The sequence below is a fragment of the Dioszegia hungarica genome (assembly GCF_025882075.1).
Source record: "Dioszegia hungarica strain PDD-24b-2 chromosome Unknown MKK02contig_8, whole genome shotgun sequence".
In the NCBI taxonomy this organism is placed as follows: Eukaryota; Fungi; Basidiomycota; class Tremellomycetes; order Tremellales; family Bulleribasidiaceae; genus Dioszegia; species Dioszegia hungarica.
In genome coordinates, this window is record NW_026515770.1 from 2,767,361 (window position 1) to 2,783,108 (window position 15,748).

Here is a 15,748-nt window from a genome sequence, read left to right on the forward strand (position 1 = left end):
AGGTGCCTCTGATCAAAGAGAGTTGTAGTTGAGGTTTTCGAAATGAGCGTGGGGTGTGCAGTGTGAGTATCTGCTTCGGTGTTGCCCTAGTCGAGTAGGGAAAGAACAATAGAGGTATAGAGAGAGAGATGTATGACGATGAAGGGCAAGGGGTGAAGGGGGGAGGAGAGAAAGGACCAAGCGTTGTTTGGCTTTCAGTTTTCAGGAACGAGGGGAACGGCTAGGGGGCAGCGGGTGGCGTAGCGTGTTTCAGAACAAGAAAAGGGGGTCAACAGCGAATGTTGGAGCTGCTTGTCGAGTGGCAACGTCCAAAAAGCTGTGATGTCAAGGAGGATGTACGACGACAAGTTCTGCTCCACTCCATCATCGACGTGAATGCATGCATCGCCTTTCGACGTCAGCAAAACGCTAAGAGGTCTACTCGTGTGGAGACTTCCCATCAGTTGGGTTTGTTTACTTTTTTGCCCCGAGTTCCTGACCCATTACGGCAACACGACTCTGGGTGGCAAAAAGGCTTGTGGCGGAATCTTGGTAGAGGGCCGAGGCGGGACCAAACGAGTGCATCCAACTGCCTCCATAATGTACATCGCTCTTGTTCGAAGTGTAGATGATACACATGGCACGCAGAAAGAGGGAAGGATAATCGCGGTAATGGGAGAGCAGAGACGGTCCGAATGATACCGCTCGCAAGACAGCGGCTACCCTTGTCCCTCTGTGGCGTCCGATCCGCCTCGGACGACCGATCTCACTGTAGAGCAACAATTCCCTCCTCATGTATCCTCGCAGAACGTAGGAGCGAGCCTGTAGCTCCATGATATGCAGAGGACAGCACGGGAGAAGGGCACAGCTGGCTGCTGGCAGTTGCTGGGGAGTATCGGCGCTCGGCGTGTTCGGCGGTTCGGGCCGGCGGGTGGCGGCACTTTGCTCTTCCACGTGGCTAGCCCGTCAGCCTGGCCCCAGTGCCGCGACCCTCGTCACTGCAGCCAGCTGTAACTTTCTCTTTGACCTTCCATCAGACTTTTTATCTTTACCCACTACCACCTGCACACCTACCACCCTAATACAAGAACAGTATCACCATGTCTACCTCTCTTGACCAGCTCAAGTCGTATGTCTTTCCGCTCGTCGCACTGGAGATAGGCTAACCACGTTCATCTTTTCCGCCTCATCCCGTTATCCGCTCCACCGCACTCATGGTCATCCATCTTCTCGCTTACGCTGCACCTGCACCCAATCTTCCGCTCCTTACGAACTCGCGCACTCTCGCTGTCCTTGCTCGTGACTCTCCTCGTTCCAACAACATACCAACTTTTCGTCTCATTGGCATTCCGCCGAAATAGCTCCGGCACCGTTGTCGTCTCTGACTCTGGAGACTTCGAGTCCATTGCCGCCTACAAGCCCCAGGACGCTACCACCAACCCCTCCCTCATGTAAGTGCTCCAAACAGTCAATTTTCGCCGCTGGCGAGGAGGTCACCTCCCGCAGCGGAGTCCGTGCTTTCTGCTAGAACCCCTTGCTGACTACTTAGCCTCGCTGCTGCCAAGCTCCCCGCTTACCAGAAGCTCATCGATGTTGCCGTCCAGTTCGGCAAGGAGAAGGGAGGGTGAGTCTATCCGCACTCTCGCACTCCTTTGGCGTACGTACTGACAACATCAGTGACGCCGCCGCCCAGGGCGAGAACGCCATGGACCGTCTCCTCGTCGCTTTCGGTACCGAGATCCTCAAGATCGTTCCCGGTCGTGTCTCCACGGAGGTTGATGCTGCGTTCTCGCACGACAAGCGTGAGTCTAATATCCGGACCGGGAAGGGGCCACCGCTGATGGAGTTCAGAGAAGACCATCAACAAGGCTCACCAGCTCATCGACCTCTACAAGGAGCAGGGTATAGGCCGTGACCGCGTCTTGATCAAGGTGAGCCGGCATCTCTCTTGGCTGCTTGTTGGGAGCGTAGCTGATGTGGTAGATTGCGTCCACTTGGGAGGGTATCCAGGCTGCTAAGGAGCTCGAGGAGGAGGGTATCCAGTAAGTTTACCGTCTTGTCATACGGACATGACTGACGAGGGCAGCTGCAACTTGACCCTTCTGTTCGGTTTCGCCCAGGCTGTCGCTTGCGCTGAGGCCAAGGTCACCCTCATTTCGCCTTTCGTTGGCCGTGTAAGCTTCTCCCCGGTCGGACGCGATAAATCCGGGTCAAGCTTATATCAAAGATCCTTGACTGGTACAAGAAGAGCACCGGAGAGGAGTACACCGCCGACACTGACCCAGGAGTCAAGTCGGTGCAGAAGATCTTCAAGTGAGTGTCGTCACGAGCCGCTCGTTCCGGGACACAGGCTGACCCTCAGCTACTACAAGCAGCACGGCTACGACACCATCGTCATGGGCGCTTCTTTCCGTAACATTGGCGAGATCAAGGCTCTTGCCGGCTGCGACTACCTCACCATTGCCCCCAAGCTCCTCGAGGAGCTCAAGAACTCGACGTGAGCTACAACGTCCCTTTTACAGCAATGACATGAAGCTGATAGTACTAGCGAGCCCGTCCCCAAGAAGCTCGAGTCCGAGTCGGCGTCCCAGGACAAGCAGGAGAAGGTGTCGTTCATCAACGACCAGGAGGCGTTCAAGAAGGCCATGTCCGAGGACAAGATGGCGACTGATAAGCTCCGGGAGGGTATCGAGGGCTTCACCAAGGACGGCCAGACCCTCAAGGACTTGCTCAACGAGAAGCTTGCCGCTTAAGTGTGGGAAAATGGGAAGCTTGGGAAAGTGTATCACTATGCATCCTGTGTCGTGATACCCGCGGTGGCAGTCATGATGGACGAAATGTGGAATCTTGTCGACAAGGACCAAAATATCGTGATCACATCTAGCAGACATCTTCGTCATTTCCTTGACCCACACATGGTTCAAACAGATTTCAAGCTATAAAGCGCTATCAAGCAAACCCCCAAGACTCGCCTAATCCCCCCTCTTCATACACAAACCTGACAAAAATGTCTCTCCCCTTTTACCCCTTCGGCGTTCTTGCCCACTGCCCACTTGCACTACTATCCGTGTGTTTGACAATATACAACGTTCACTTCCCGCCCGCCTTGCTATGCCGGCGCTGTATTCCCCCAGCTATCCTCCGCCATATACGGTCCGACCTCCATCTGACCCATACTCGCATTCATCTCGCTCCCCGCCGTCATCGGTCTTGGCATGTGCGCCTGGGACGGGCTGGACGCCATGAGACCCAGTCCGCCCGGCGCGCCCATCCCGGCTGAGTGAGGCGCGTGGGGACTTAGCGTCGTCCCGCCGGGTCCGACGTTCAAAGAGGATCGATTCGAGTGGGTCGAGGCCTGACCGCCCCACCCGCCGCCCTGACTATGCTGGATTGGCGACATGTCGTAGGCGTACTCGGGTCTCCCATTTCCGCCTGCCCCGCCAGCGACCATCCCGTTTGCACTGATCGACGAGCCGCTTGAGGATGGTGGATCGCCAGCACCGTGCGTGGGTGTGTTGGCACTGTTGGGGTTGGAGCTGGTACCGGCGGTAGGTGAGGGGCGGTGGGTGTGTAGGGAGAGGCGGCCGTAGTCGCGGCTAGGAGCAGGGACGAGGCGGGATTGTGAGCTGGGAGGAGGGCCCGAAGGGGTGGATGCCGTTTGCCAAGGTGACCCGTAGGCTTGAGGCGGGACCGACGGAAGTGCCTGCGGGGCAGAGGCTGGAGTGGGCGCATAGGCAGTGATGGGGGACTGCATCTGCGTGATGGATACCGACAGAGCCTGAGATGCCGGCGCGCTGCTTTGGCTGTAGTATTCCGAAAAAGCGCCCGGCGCGGTCGCGGGTGGCTGATACGAATAAGACGCGGCGCCCGATGGGTGGATGATGGGCTTGACGTCATATTGTTGGTAATAGTCCTGCTGCTGCTGTTGCTGAATCTGTTGCTGATGTTGCGCGGGGTGGGGGTGGGGGTGGTATTGGTGCTGATATTGATTTGGGTAAGAAGAGGGGTGAGGAACGGATTGACGCCGGTACATTGGCGTGGACGGACCAGCAAAGCCATAACTTGACCCCATGGCGCCGTGCATGCCTGCAGAAGCCGGGCCGGGATGGTGCGGCTGACCTGGACTGACGCCGAGCGACACCACGCGTGGGCTGGCCGAGCCGTACGGGTCGTACCGCGACTTCGAGCTGCTAGGGCGATGTGGCCCGCCCGATGCCTGGCGCTGGATAGGAATGGGCTGCGCGCCGGTATGCGGATGAGGAGTGGATGCTGGTCCGGGATAGTTGGCGTCAAAGTATTGCGATCCGGCCGAGTGGGGGACATAGCCCGAAGGGGAGAGGGTGGACTGGCCGGCCGATTGGGGTCCGGGGAGGGGCATGGAGGTGTGCTGTGGATGGGTGATACTACGGGCATGGGAGGACCGGGGCGGCTCCATCTGAAGCTGCATGGGGTTGCGCACTTGGGAGTAGGGGTCGTAGCCGTCTCCTGGGGTAGGGAGGGACTGGAGCGAGAAACCAGTCATCGAGGTATTTGGAGTCAAGGGTTCCTCTGCTTCTCCTCTGAACTGTCAGCTCTGCTCGTGAAGAGTAGGAGAAGCGCTCACCTGTATCTTGGCACGCCATCCTGTCCAACCTCTACCACCGGCGGAAACCGGAAGTTCTGCTTCTGAAGGTAGTCGGCGCTGATCTCGAGAGATGCGAGTTCGGGGATGGTCGACGGCGCGCGGAGTTTGCCGGAGAGCACATCGGCGACCGTATAGTACGAGATCATATGTTGGGAGTAGTTGCCGATGCTGACGGACATGGTCTGCGCGTCAGCTCAAGCCCCTACCGCGGTTGGATCCACATACCTTCTTAACCAGGCCGCCCTCCTTGAACTTGTAGCTATTCGTCAAGCTGCCCACCAGCTGCCTCTCCCGATGCCTGTCCATCCCGCCTTCGCTAGACGACCGAGGTCTGATGGCTCCCTGCGCCAAAATGGGGATGACCTCGCTGGACGATGATGACTGCATCTCTCTGGACTGGGCCCAGGGACCGGGTGGACCCATATTTCGAGTAGGGGTGTTGGAAGGGGAGCCATTGTTGGACGAGTCGTTGGCGTTATGCCCGGAGACGTTTGTCGCTCGCTTGTCGGTCTCGCGGTATACCTGACCATCAGCCAGATACCGTGACGAAAGCTGAAACTGTGCTCACCAAGAAGTTTCCCAAGATCCTGCTTGGACTCCATACCAGCCCATCCGTCCATCGCTTGATCCCACTTTCTTGCTCGTCAAACACAAAGACCGCCCCGCTCTGCACCATCCCTCTTTCCCGCTCTATCAACCGCCTCGTCACCCGCGGTATCAGTCCCCGCCTCGCCGCCTCGAAGACCAATAGCGAGTCGTAGGTGGTCTCGATGTAGCCTCTGAAGGGTGGGTCGAGATGCGGGGGAGGTGGTGGAGATTGGTCCGACATGGTTGGCAGTCGAGTGAGGGGGTAAGCTCGAGGTTTGAGAGAAAGGACGGACTGCGAGGGGCTGAGTGGATGGGTGAAGTCCAAGTGGAAAGGTTATATACACGAGGGGAAATGGGGAAGGGGATCGCTGATGGCTGATGGGAGGTCACGAGGTAAGGGGTATCCCTCGATCGATGATGATCTGCCTTGTTTAATGTACAAGGGGGACAGGGGGAAGGAGGCTCGAGAGCTACTGACTACGGTCGATACGGTCCCGCTACGGGCTTGCTGAACGATGGAAATGCGATGCGCTGCACTGACCACGTAGTAGCGCGCTCCCCGGAGTAACGTGTGTGTGTGTGAGGCGTCGGGGATGGAGGGATAGGGGGTTCGGAAGGAGGTGAAGGGCCGTTGAAGCTGTTACCGAAGTTCGGGTCAGAGGCGAGCGGGGGGAGAGATGATGAGAGTGAAAGGGGGGAGACGGGGAAAGGACGGGGCTGGTGTGTTTCAGATAAGGGGTAGGGGGTCCGAGGGGTGTAAGCCGTGATGCCCGGATCCGCGTCAAGGGCAGGCGGTCCGAGTGGTAGATGAAAAGCGTAGAGGGCAATGAGTGATAATGTACTAAGATAGTCAGCATGCTAGTTGTCATCTGCCCATACGGGATGAGGGAGAGAGAGAAGGGGAGGCGAGCAAGGGCCGATGCTCACGGGTATGATGGCAAAAATTGAGGGAAGGGACACAAAAGGGGACAAGGACAAAGAGGAGGTCCGAGCGGAGGAATGCGAAAGGGGCTCTAATTGCGTGTTCCAGTGTGTGCCTGGGGAGGATGTGTGTGCCTCAGGCACGGGTCTCGGCGTGGAGTGGCGCCAGCGCAGATGTGGCAGTCGATGTGGCAGTAGTGGCAGTCGAACTCGATGCTGGGCGATGCGCACCGCGATTGAGGACCCGTATCGCCGTTCCAGTGGCGAGGAATGGAAGTGTCCGAGCGGTTACGCAAATTGTCAAACGCGTTAAGCCTCTCTATGCCTCCACCTGTCCGCGTCTTGGCTCCTCCTCGACCCCGTGTGTCTCCGGATCGCTCCGCGACGACGAGGATGGATGACGAGGCGATATGGGATGGAGTGGAGTTGTTCTCGGCGTCGGCGAGGCTCGTTCCTGGTCTAGTCCAATAGCGGTGGTGGAGGTCCAGCAATTAAGCAGTTGATCGCCTGCCGAAAGGGATGACGCAAATTATCGTATCGCGATAACACCAGCCCTATAAGCTTGATTTACGCTTACAAGTGGCTTGCAAGGAATTCGTCGAAAGATGCAAAGGCAAAGCTGTGGTGACTCCGTGGTGGGGATGTAGTCGAAGCCAAGCAGACAGGTCCTTATAAACAGGCGGTCCAAGGCACGCCGCTTATCACAGGGAAGCCTTGTCTCAAATGGACATGACTGAACCACGCGTCATGGTCAGGCACGGGACGGGCCAGACCTTTGAAATTACTCCTTGGGCCTGTCACTGCGCGCGCCACGAACCAGGCCGGAGCTCCGGATTCGATTGATAACTGCCGGCGGTCACGAGTCGACGGGGTGGGGAGTCCGGGCGGAGCTGCGGACGGAGTGCCCAGTATAGGACTTCATCTCAGCAAGCAAAGGGCGGGCATCGGGCTTGACCCTGAGTTGACAAGGCCTGGATTCATTCCTCGAGCTATCCATTCACGGGAAGCACGTTTCCCTTTACCCGGCTCGGACCCTCGCTACTGCCTACTTCGGCTCCTTCGACACGGACAACTTTGATTCCAAGGAGCACGGAGCGGCGCAACCGGCAGGCACAAACGATGTATGTCTGCGTCTGTGTCGAGCAGCTGGGCTATAACACAAGACCATCTCCACTAGTCCAGTCCCATTCGTTGCGGGCAGTGAGCGGAGCCGAGGGCTCGGAGTTAGAGCCCTCTTGTCTCCTTCCGTCGGAACGAATACCCAGCCAAGCCCTTCGTCTCGCTTCCTTCAGCGCAAGGCAAGGTGAGGGGGCAGAGGAATATGGGCAACCGGTACAATAAGCTGTCACGACCTCACGAATTAATTGGTCGAGTATGACGCTCCGCGGTGCCGACAACCGTGCCGTTCCATACTGTCGATCCATCTGCCGTTTGCAAATTAAACTACAAGCAATGTGGCGCTCCACGCGTGACGGTAACAGAGGGCTAAGGTTAAAAGCGGGCGGTAGCATACCGCAGCATCCGCCCTCCTAGCTCGCGCCTGACACCAGTCGCATGCATACCCGAATCCTTCGGACATCAGCCATCGCGCAACATGCTTGATGCCCGCGTTTTGCGGCAGGAAATGATCGCCCTGCTGCTCTAACAAGCTTCGGAAGCGCTAAAATCGAGACATCGCGAGATAGGGAATTGCAGATGATCTGCCAGTGATTTCTGAGCTATCTTGACTCATCCATAGAAGATCGATCAATCTTCGATTGATCAAGTCCTCTGTATGATGTTTTGGGGCAAGGATCGAGGTGTCAACAGACTCGACCGGCCATCAGATATGACATCGCGATCGTACAGTTGGATGCGGGTATGGGTATGGATATGGATATTGATATACGCCCAGCCATAAGGCCTCAGGCCTCGGCTCTGCGGCCCAGCTGTCACAGGACACTGCAGATCAATGTCTCAGAAGCGGTCTCAGAGAACGTCACGCAGGGCCGGCTTTATGTGAACCCATTCAATGACCTGACGAATCATCTTAAGCCATCTTCCTTGTCGCTGCCGAGAGGGTCCGCAGATCGGATCGAAGCAGAAGCCGCTGTCGTACCCAAGACATCGTACCTAAGGTATGGCTTTCCGCGGCTCATCTCAGCTCTCATGTCACTGTGGTCTAGGCTGGTCTAGGCTTGGTGTCATACATACGATCACCGCCACCAGCCCCCGATCTCGACAGAATGGGATGGACGGCATTCCACTAGAAGTGGTTGATAAATCGAGCACGATCTCACCTCTAGCCGATGCGGCGACGATATGCCGATGCGATGCGAGCGGCTGCTGCTATTGGGCAGAACACAAGCTGACGTCAGCCGGCCAAATAGGTGTAGGATGCATGCCAGAGAACTCCGTAGTTGTTGCTGCATTGATCAATGTGTTCCCGTCGGGTCGCCTAGATAGTCGTGCCTCCTTCTGGACCTTCCCGGCATGGATCGATCAGGCGTCCAGACTCGGTCAGATCGCGAGGAAATTTGCCTAGATCGGTGTCGTCACATACCTACTCTGAAGACGCGAGCAAGCTCGAGTAGGCGTTATCGCTCTGGGTCGGCCGTCTGCACTCCGTTTGCGGAACTTAGCGACCGGCTCAACATAGAGACTCGGGAAACAACCCGCTACCGCGCCTCCGTTTGCCATGGTCAGTTTTTACGTCAAGGAATAGCGCGGTCATCAGCTCAATCAGTAGTTTCAGTTGGACACTCTGGGGAAATCCTGTACATACAACAGCACGTCTAATGCAGGACAGGACAGATGAGATACCGAGATCACGATGGCACGAACTGAGGAGGGAAGATCCCCTTGGGACCGTACCATTCCCCCTTGAGCATCTTGCTGAAGTATGTGCGGGGGAATACGTCTTTTGTGAGGTGGTAGAATGCCCTGTGAGTCAGCTAGCGTTCTGCTTTGCGCCACGATGAGCTCGTACTCACCGGTTGGGCTTGCTCTGGTCGGTCAACCATCCAAAGGTCTCTTTGCGCTCCAGTCCGTACTTGAACTCGGCAAGCATGAGCTCTCCTCGGCCAGTGAACAGCGGACACGACGTGTAGCCGTCGTAGATAGCATCCCCGACCTTGCCGGTGGACAGCAGAGAGACAAGGTTGTTGGTCAGGATGGGTGTCTGAGCAGTGATAGCGGCAGCAGTCTGATGATCAGCTTCAGCTCGGTGGATATGAGGTGTACACTCACCTTCGAGGTTGGCAAGCTTGAAGAATCGCCCAAAGAGAAGATGTTCTCAAACTTGTTGTGCTGGAGTGTCCCTTGATGGACGTCCACCCAGCCCGCCGCGTCCGCTATTGGCGACTTCTTGATCCAGTCCCGAGGCCCCATCGGTGGTGTGACGTGCAGCATCCCAAACTCCTTCTCAATTCTCTTCCCCTTGTTCTCGCCAGCCAGCACCTCGAATTTGGCAACCCGCTTGGCCGAGTCGATTGAGACAAGGTTGGTGTTGAACTCTCCGTTGATGCCTTTCTCCTGGCGTATGGCGTTTAGGGCGTTCGAGTAATGTGGGACGGAGAACATGGTGGGCATACCGGTGATGAAGGAGCGGGAGGGGAGGGGGTTAGAGGTGGTCTTCCAGTAGGAGTCGGCCATGTAGGCGATCTTTTGCGGGGCTGGGGATTAGTGATGCTCTCATAGTCGTGCTCACCTCCTGCACACTTGACCGGTCCGAAAGGCTGAGTGAAGATGGCCTCTCCCTTGCCGTCAAACTCGCGAATGAGATGCCACGTCTTATCGGCGGTCTCGTACGAGTAGATCGTGGCTACCTTCGACTGAGCGTCCGAGAGAGCCTCAGTAAGACCGGCAACCTTGTCGTAGTCTGTGATCTTAGCTTGAGCTCCAAGGAGCACGAGTAACGACTCACTGATCTGTAAGCCAGCAGCGACAACCAAGCTCTCGTACCCCACGGTCGTCCCGTCCGCCAATACCACCCTGCTACTCTGTGGTTCCACGCCAGCAGCAGATCCAGGGATGTGTGCGAAGTGAGCGGGAATGAGGGAAGCAAGAGGCCGGCGGTAGTCCGCTTTGTCAGCGAGACCCGAGCCGACGATCGTCCATCCCGGCTGGTAGTCGTGGTGCTGTGCAGGCTGGGGAATCAGCCTCGATTCCATCGGCATCAACGCAAGTAGCTCACGTCGATGATGGCGATATCGCCATCGTTCAATCGCTCCCCTCTCGACTTGAAAGCATTATAGATCTGGTTGGCAGCGGCCAGACCGCCGGCACCGGCGCCGATCACGACAACCTTGTGCTTGCCCGAGTGGGCGGACGTGGTGGCGTATCGCGCAGCAAGCGACGGGACCGTTCGGAGAGCAGCGGCTGGGGACATGATGAGCAGTCAGTAAGGTATTGTGGGTGGTATGATGGAGATGCATGTTGCTGTGCTTGATCTGGCTTATGGACAGGTGAAAGAGGGATTCCCGAAATATTTGGCTGGCGAGCGATGGCGAGCTCACATGCCGTAAGGAGATCCTAATCAAAATTGAAAGCTAATCAAAATAAGGCTGATTACAACTGATGGCTAATGCTGCACTGCATAGCGTGTCTAGCTAGACCATGCATCAAGCCAAGGAGCCTCCCATGACAGACGTATGCGGTTGGTCAGCTGATGCTTATCGATAAGCGCATATCGCCTGGAGCTGGAAAGAATGTGTGTGCTGCTAGACAGCGTGTTATTGCTGTCTTTCCGCAGAGCCACCGATAGAAAATGGGCAAGGCAGGACGCGGACGCTCGGCAGTCGTAGTTGGGAAGCCGAGGGCCCATGACCAAGACGACGAGGGGCTCGCTTCTATAGGTTCATAGGAGCAGTACCTCACACCAAATACACGGCCTGACAGGAGAAGTGAGCCGTCCATCAGCGCGGTCAGTGTAGTGTGAGAGATAGCCTGGATGTCAGTCTGCGGCAGCGAAGTTGACCATCAGCACGACGAACTAACTTAGCTACAATGTTTGTCTGCGACGACAGCCGTCCTCAGTCTTCTCGCCCCTACGCCTCCATTCTCCGCATACACTCCCTAAAGTCCTTCCAATGGTGCATCACCACTTTGGCCCCACAATCCTCCTTCAACACCTTCTCCGCCTCATCCACTTCCACCTGTCCCTCATCATAGTACGGCCCTACATAGCCCATCAATGGTATGCCCGCCCGCTTAGCCGCCGTAGCGCCCGATCTGCTATCCTCGATAGCGACGCACTCGCTGGGGAGTACCCCGAGTTGCCGACACGCTTGGAGGTAGACGGCGGGGTCCGGTTTGGAGGTGGGAGGGGTCATGGATGCCGCGGAGAAGACACGAGATGATGGGAAGAAAGCGTCTTGTCCAGTCTTCTCGATAGAAGCGAGGACCCGGGGGAGGGCGCTCGAGCTGACAACCGCGAGCTGGTATTTCCCTTCCGCCTTTAACTCCCTCAAAATCTCCATCGACCCCTCGCAAGGGGTCGCATACGCCTTGATCTTGGCCACCGTTGTGCCTAGCTCCATGTCTACCCACCCGCCTACATCTTCAGGTGGCATTGAGAAGCCGTGCTTCTCCTCGAGCGCAGCGATGAGGGCGCGAAAGTTCTTGCCGACGAATTCGCGCTGAAGCGCTGGACCCGCATACCGGTGTGTGGTGGCCGGGGCGTACTTGTCTAGGATGGCATTGGAAAGGTCCGCACACGCTGCAAAGGCGAGCGGCTCAGACAATACGAGGGTATTGTCGCAATCGAAGAGGATGGTGGTGATGGCCATATTGAGAGGTGATGGCAAAGTTGAAAGTCAAATTCATATTTGTTTACAAGTCAAACCTCCTTTGATCCACCGCTTTCATCGCTTGACCGACACTGCTTCCTGCTGTATCCCAAGTCAGCATGAGCTCGGCATCATCGATCTCTGATGATCTCAAGGTCTCTTCCGACGATGTCCTTGGCCGTATAATCTACTTATCGCCCACAACCCACCCAGATTCCGCCGAGCCGATCATCATCTTCTCCCTCGCCGCCCTTGCCACAGTGCCGGAGACCTTGTCAGACGAGGACCTCTTTGCTGGCCTGCTTGAGCGGTGCAAGCCGTGGGTCGGAGAGGAGGGAGGCAAGGGCTATGTCCTCGTCATACTGGCATCCGAAGAGCAAGTGACGACGAGAGGGAGAGGAAGGGGATTTTGGATCTGGCGATGGAGGCATATCCCTAGAAGGTGGGCCATGACCCGTACCAAGGCCTGTTGAGAACTCACGAGATCACTCGCTGATACTTTCAGCTTCAGGAAGAACCTCAAGAGGATGGTAGGCTATGTCCTCGAGCGGTATACGAGGTACAGGCTGACAATTTCAGTACATTGTCCATCCGACCCGGTTCACCCGCAGTAAGCCGGACACTTATACAAGAGCCACCATCTGACTGGTGCTGACCATGCGCAGCGATCCTGCAGATGGTTCTCCCTTTCCTCTCGCCCAAATCTTACCGCAAGATCTATCCCCTCGAATCCCTCATCCTCCTTCATCGATCACACCAGGTCTCCCTGGCCGGAATGCACCTTTCCCTACCGCTTCTCGAAGACGAGAGCCGTGTTATCGCCGAGCGACAGGACCTCTTCCCTTCCGCACACAAGCGGGCTTACGCTGCGGCACCAGCTGCCAGGGGTTGGTTCTCGGGTCTGCAGGACATGATGGGCATGGCAGCGTCATATCTGCCTTATGGCGCTACGCCTGCTTTGCCCCTGCCCGAGCTGGCGGGACAGGGCTGCTATGGACGCACAGCAGAAGATCTCGTGCAGGCGTATGGTGGAGTGCCGATGGTGATGGACCAGATGAGGGAGGCGATTCTCGGGGAGTGCTCGAAGGTGGAGGGGATTTTCCGCGGGACACCTGGAGTGAGCTGTCCCGGGGATGCTGTTGATATGGAGCTGATTTGTAGGCTATGCTGCGCCCACCTCTTATCGCTATGCTTGATCTGCCCCCTCAATCGCAGCCAACCTTCCCTTGGAGCGATATCGCCCGGTACGACCCCTTTTTACCGCCAAAGCTGCTCATGCGGATCGTATCCTCCTCTCCCGCACCATATATCCCATCTGACATCTACCCTGTCATCCGCGGAATCCGCGCATCATCAGAGTGCGTATATTGCGCCCAGTCCTACTTGCTCTTTTGCTGATCCAGCAGCATCCCAATACATCTCTTCCCCGCCCTTTCCCCAGCCCGCCTGGTCATCCTCTCTCCCATCATACATACGCTACACCTGCTGTCTGTCTCGCACGAGCAGACAACACGTATGACCGCGCTCAACTACGCCATCTGCTTCGCGCCGGACCTGATCAGAGGCGAAGACCCTATTGAAGATCTGGAGATCTGTCTTGTCCCGGGCAAAAGGCTACCACCTGCTCTTTCGGCACAGAGGAAGGGAACGGGAGGTGATGAAGAGGATAGCTCGCTGGTAGGGGTTCTGGAGATGTGGATAAGGGACTATGCGCAGATAGAGCGAGCGACTAGCAGAGATGGATGAGTCGCAGTTCCCAAAGCACGGCCTATGATGGTGATACTAAGCAAACACCTTCATCTCGTACTACAAGCGCTGACATTACCCTTTACGGTCATCTTTTCAGGTGCTCCCAGGAGCTTTTCACGCCTGCTGGTGTCAGCCAGAGTACTAGCATTGGTGCTCGAGGCCACTCACCTATCAGACCTTGTTGTAGGCGTCCGCATCAAATATGAGCGTTCCCTCGCCCTTATAACGATGCGCTGGCGACTGGTAAGACCTGGCCGGCGGGGCAGGCAATGTGGCAAAGTCCCCGTGGTACGATACCTCCCGTCGGGTCATGGTCCTCGGCTTGGTGTTGGTCTTAGCCGTGGCCTTGGTGGTCCCGGGCTGCTCGATGGGCTGGCGGCGGCACCACCAGTGGCGACGAGGGGCGAGGGGGACGATCTCGACCATTGACCCGGTCTGGATCCGGCGCACATCGTTCAGGCCCCATTGGGAGGCGTTGGTGGGAGGGCCTTCGTTACGAGCAAAGCACCAGTCTCTGCAGCACATCAGCACCTCCCTCTTATAGTCATCATGATGTGTTGACTTACAGAGCTCTGTCGACCCAGGGACACATGAACAGCTCGCAAATGAGACAGATGAGGATGCCGGTGCCGATGATAGAGGTGAGCACGATGACCATGGCCATAGCAGGCGGGACGTCGCGCTTGACATAGGCTAGGAAGTTCAGTCATAGCTCATATGGTTGCTGTAGGTGGGAGACTCACAGTGCATGTGCTCCGAAGACACGATGGCTCTTGTTTGGGGTGGGTGGCAAATTGGTTATGTGGTTGATATGGGTGGCGACAGGTGTGCGTTTGGTATGGAAGTGGGTGGGAGACAAGGGGCACGGAGAGCAGCCTTATATAGCCTAGCCACTCACGGCATTGGGGCGGGAAAGAAAAGCTCTCTATGATGGCAAGGTACGGAAACGGGGCTGGTTGTTTTTCGGTTACAGCGAGTGAATGAGCCGGGCATCGATGGGCGGGGGGCGACCTTACTAGTGCCCATCCTCCCTGTCAGGCACAGGTTGACTCGAGTCCGATCGATGAGTAGAGACCCAGGGGATAGCTGCCAGAAAGTGAGGCTAAGGGCATACAAGAGAGACGACCAAAATACCCAAAAACTAGCTAATGACATCGGCGCAAACATTCCCCTTTCCCAGCCTTTGCACCCATTCTGAGCAGACGAGCATTTCCCGCCACCGTGCAAATTTTATAGACGACCTAAACCTGATCCCCTGCGTCCCTATTGTACGCCCTGTATGCAGTCGTAGAGTCGCGCTTGAGAATGGACTTGAGCGCCAAGGGCGGAGCCGCGGGGAGGACGATCCGTTCCGCGCGCGTGTCGTCGGGAGAGTAGGGGGACTCGGCGATAGTAGGGCTAGACACCTTGTCGAAGTCGGATACGCGAGTGGAAGTCGACGAGATGGATTGTGGGCTACCTTGGGGAGCGTATCGGATGCTCTGGCCGGCGCCGACGGATCCGCGTGCGGGAGTGGACGCCATGGGAGTAGAAGGACGCTGGGCCTCTAGGTCGTCTTGCGCGTTGCGATCACTGTTGGTCAGCGTATCACTATTACAGGAGAAGAAGAGAAGGGAGTGCAACTCACCGTCTGCAACAGAGTAGATTCTCGGAGCACCACAGACAGATTCCCATAGTAGCGGCGATCACGAGGAGGATACCGCAGATAGTGATGACGATCATCATGGGGTTGTCCCGGAACTCCCGCTTGACATAGTCTAGCATGTCAACCTGAGATATCCCAAACGTCGAAGGTTAGACAGATCTAGCTTACTGTGAACATGGGCTGTCATTCCGCTTTGCGTGCGAGTCTGTTGGTGGGAGGAGCAAAAGGCTTGGGGGGTGTTGTGGATTGTGGTGGTGTAATTGGTTGCTGGAGATCTTGCGTATCGTTTACAGATCTTACTGATATATGGCCATATCCTGTAATGATGATGGAAAAAGGAAAAAAGGGGGCGGGCATTACTGACGCCATCGCGGGCCGGCAGGATCTGGCATTTCAGGACGGGGCTGGTTGATTGCTGACTATCAGGATCCGCCGCGACTGCGCGGCTAACTCGGGCAGGAGGAGAGCAATCTT

The 15,748-nt window shown here is 56.7% G+C and overlaps 7 protein-coding genes across 7 annotated transcripts; 2 read left to right on the top strand and 5 right to left on the bottom strand.

The window, feature by feature from the left end:
* Positions 1-1,079: 1,079 nt before the first annotated feature.
* MKK02DRAFT_44770 (uncharacterized protein) lies at positions 1,080-2,732 on the top strand (the record flags this gene model as incomplete). The annotated part of the gene is made up of 10 exons (XM_053093077.1): positions 1,080-1,108; positions 1,341-1,430; positions 1,529-1,603; positions 1,657-1,781; positions 1,831-1,910; positions 1,963-2,021; positions 2,066-2,153; positions 2,207-2,292; positions 2,342-2,476; positions 2,528-2,732. 10 exons carry the CDS (start codon positions 1,080-1,082, stop codon positions 2,730-2,732), a joined length of 972 nt encoding a protein of 323 aa, XP_052945846.1.
* Positions 2,733-3,769: 1,037 nt separating this feature from the next.
* Positions 3,770-5,432, bottom strand: MKK02DRAFT_26436 (Gti1/Pac2 family-domain-containing protein; the record flags this gene model as incomplete). Its single annotated transcript, XM_053087191.1, has 5 exons — positions 3,770-3,958; positions 4,124-4,538; positions 4,583-4,785; positions 4,829-5,125; positions 5,172-5,432. Coding segments are annotated over 5 exons (1,365 nt in total), but the record flags the coding sequence as incomplete, so codon positions are not given.
* Positions 5,433-8,919: 3,487 nt separating this feature from the next.
* On the bottom strand, positions 8,920-10,481 carry MKK02DRAFT_33349 (uncharacterized protein; the record flags this gene model as incomplete). Its single annotated transcript, XM_053088702.1, has 6 exons — positions 8,920-9,034; positions 9,085-9,296; positions 9,341-9,765; positions 9,801-9,971; positions 10,017-10,239; positions 10,287-10,481. 6 exons carry the CDS (start codon positions 10,479-10,481, stop codon positions 8,920-8,922), a joined length of 1,341 nt encoding a protein of 446 aa, XP_052945848.1.
* Positions 10,482-11,139: 658 nt separating this feature from the next.
* Positions 11,140-11,880, bottom strand: MKK02DRAFT_36992 (haloacid dehalogenase-like hydrolase; the record flags this gene model as incomplete). The annotated part of the gene is made up of 1 exon (XM_053089536.1): positions 11,140-11,880. One exon carries the CDS (start codon positions 11,878-11,880, stop codon positions 11,140-11,142), a length of 741 nt encoding a protein of 246 aa, XP_052945849.1.
* A 919-nt stretch (positions 11,881-12,799) lies between these two features.
* On the top strand, positions 12,800-13,626 carry MKK02DRAFT_27279 (uncharacterized protein; the record flags this gene model as incomplete). The annotated part of the gene is made up of 3 exons (XM_053087325.1): positions 12,800-12,997; positions 13,042-13,238; positions 13,287-13,626. 3 exons carry the CDS (start codon positions 12,800-12,802, stop codon positions 13,624-13,626), a joined length of 735 nt encoding a protein of 244 aa, XP_052945850.1.
* Positions 13,627-13,800: 174 nt separating this feature from the next.
* On the bottom strand, positions 13,801-14,379 carry MKK02DRAFT_44775 (uncharacterized protein; the record flags this gene model as incomplete). Its single annotated transcript, XM_053093078.1, has 3 exons — positions 13,801-14,143; positions 14,196-14,322; positions 14,373-14,379. The coding sequence occupies 3 exons, from the start codon at positions 14,377-14,379 to the stop codon at positions 13,801-13,803; spliced, it is 477 nt and encodes a 158-aa protein (XP_052945851.1).
* A 491-nt stretch (positions 14,380-14,870) lies between these two features.
* MKK02DRAFT_33353 (uncharacterized protein) lies at positions 14,871-15,393 on the bottom strand (the record flags this gene model as incomplete). The annotated part of the gene is made up of 2 exons (XM_053088703.1): positions 14,871-15,201; positions 15,257-15,393. 2 exons carry the CDS (start codon positions 15,391-15,393, stop codon positions 14,871-14,873), a joined length of 468 nt encoding a protein of 155 aa, XP_052945852.1.
* Between the last annotated feature and the right edge of the window lie 355 nt (positions 15,394-15,748).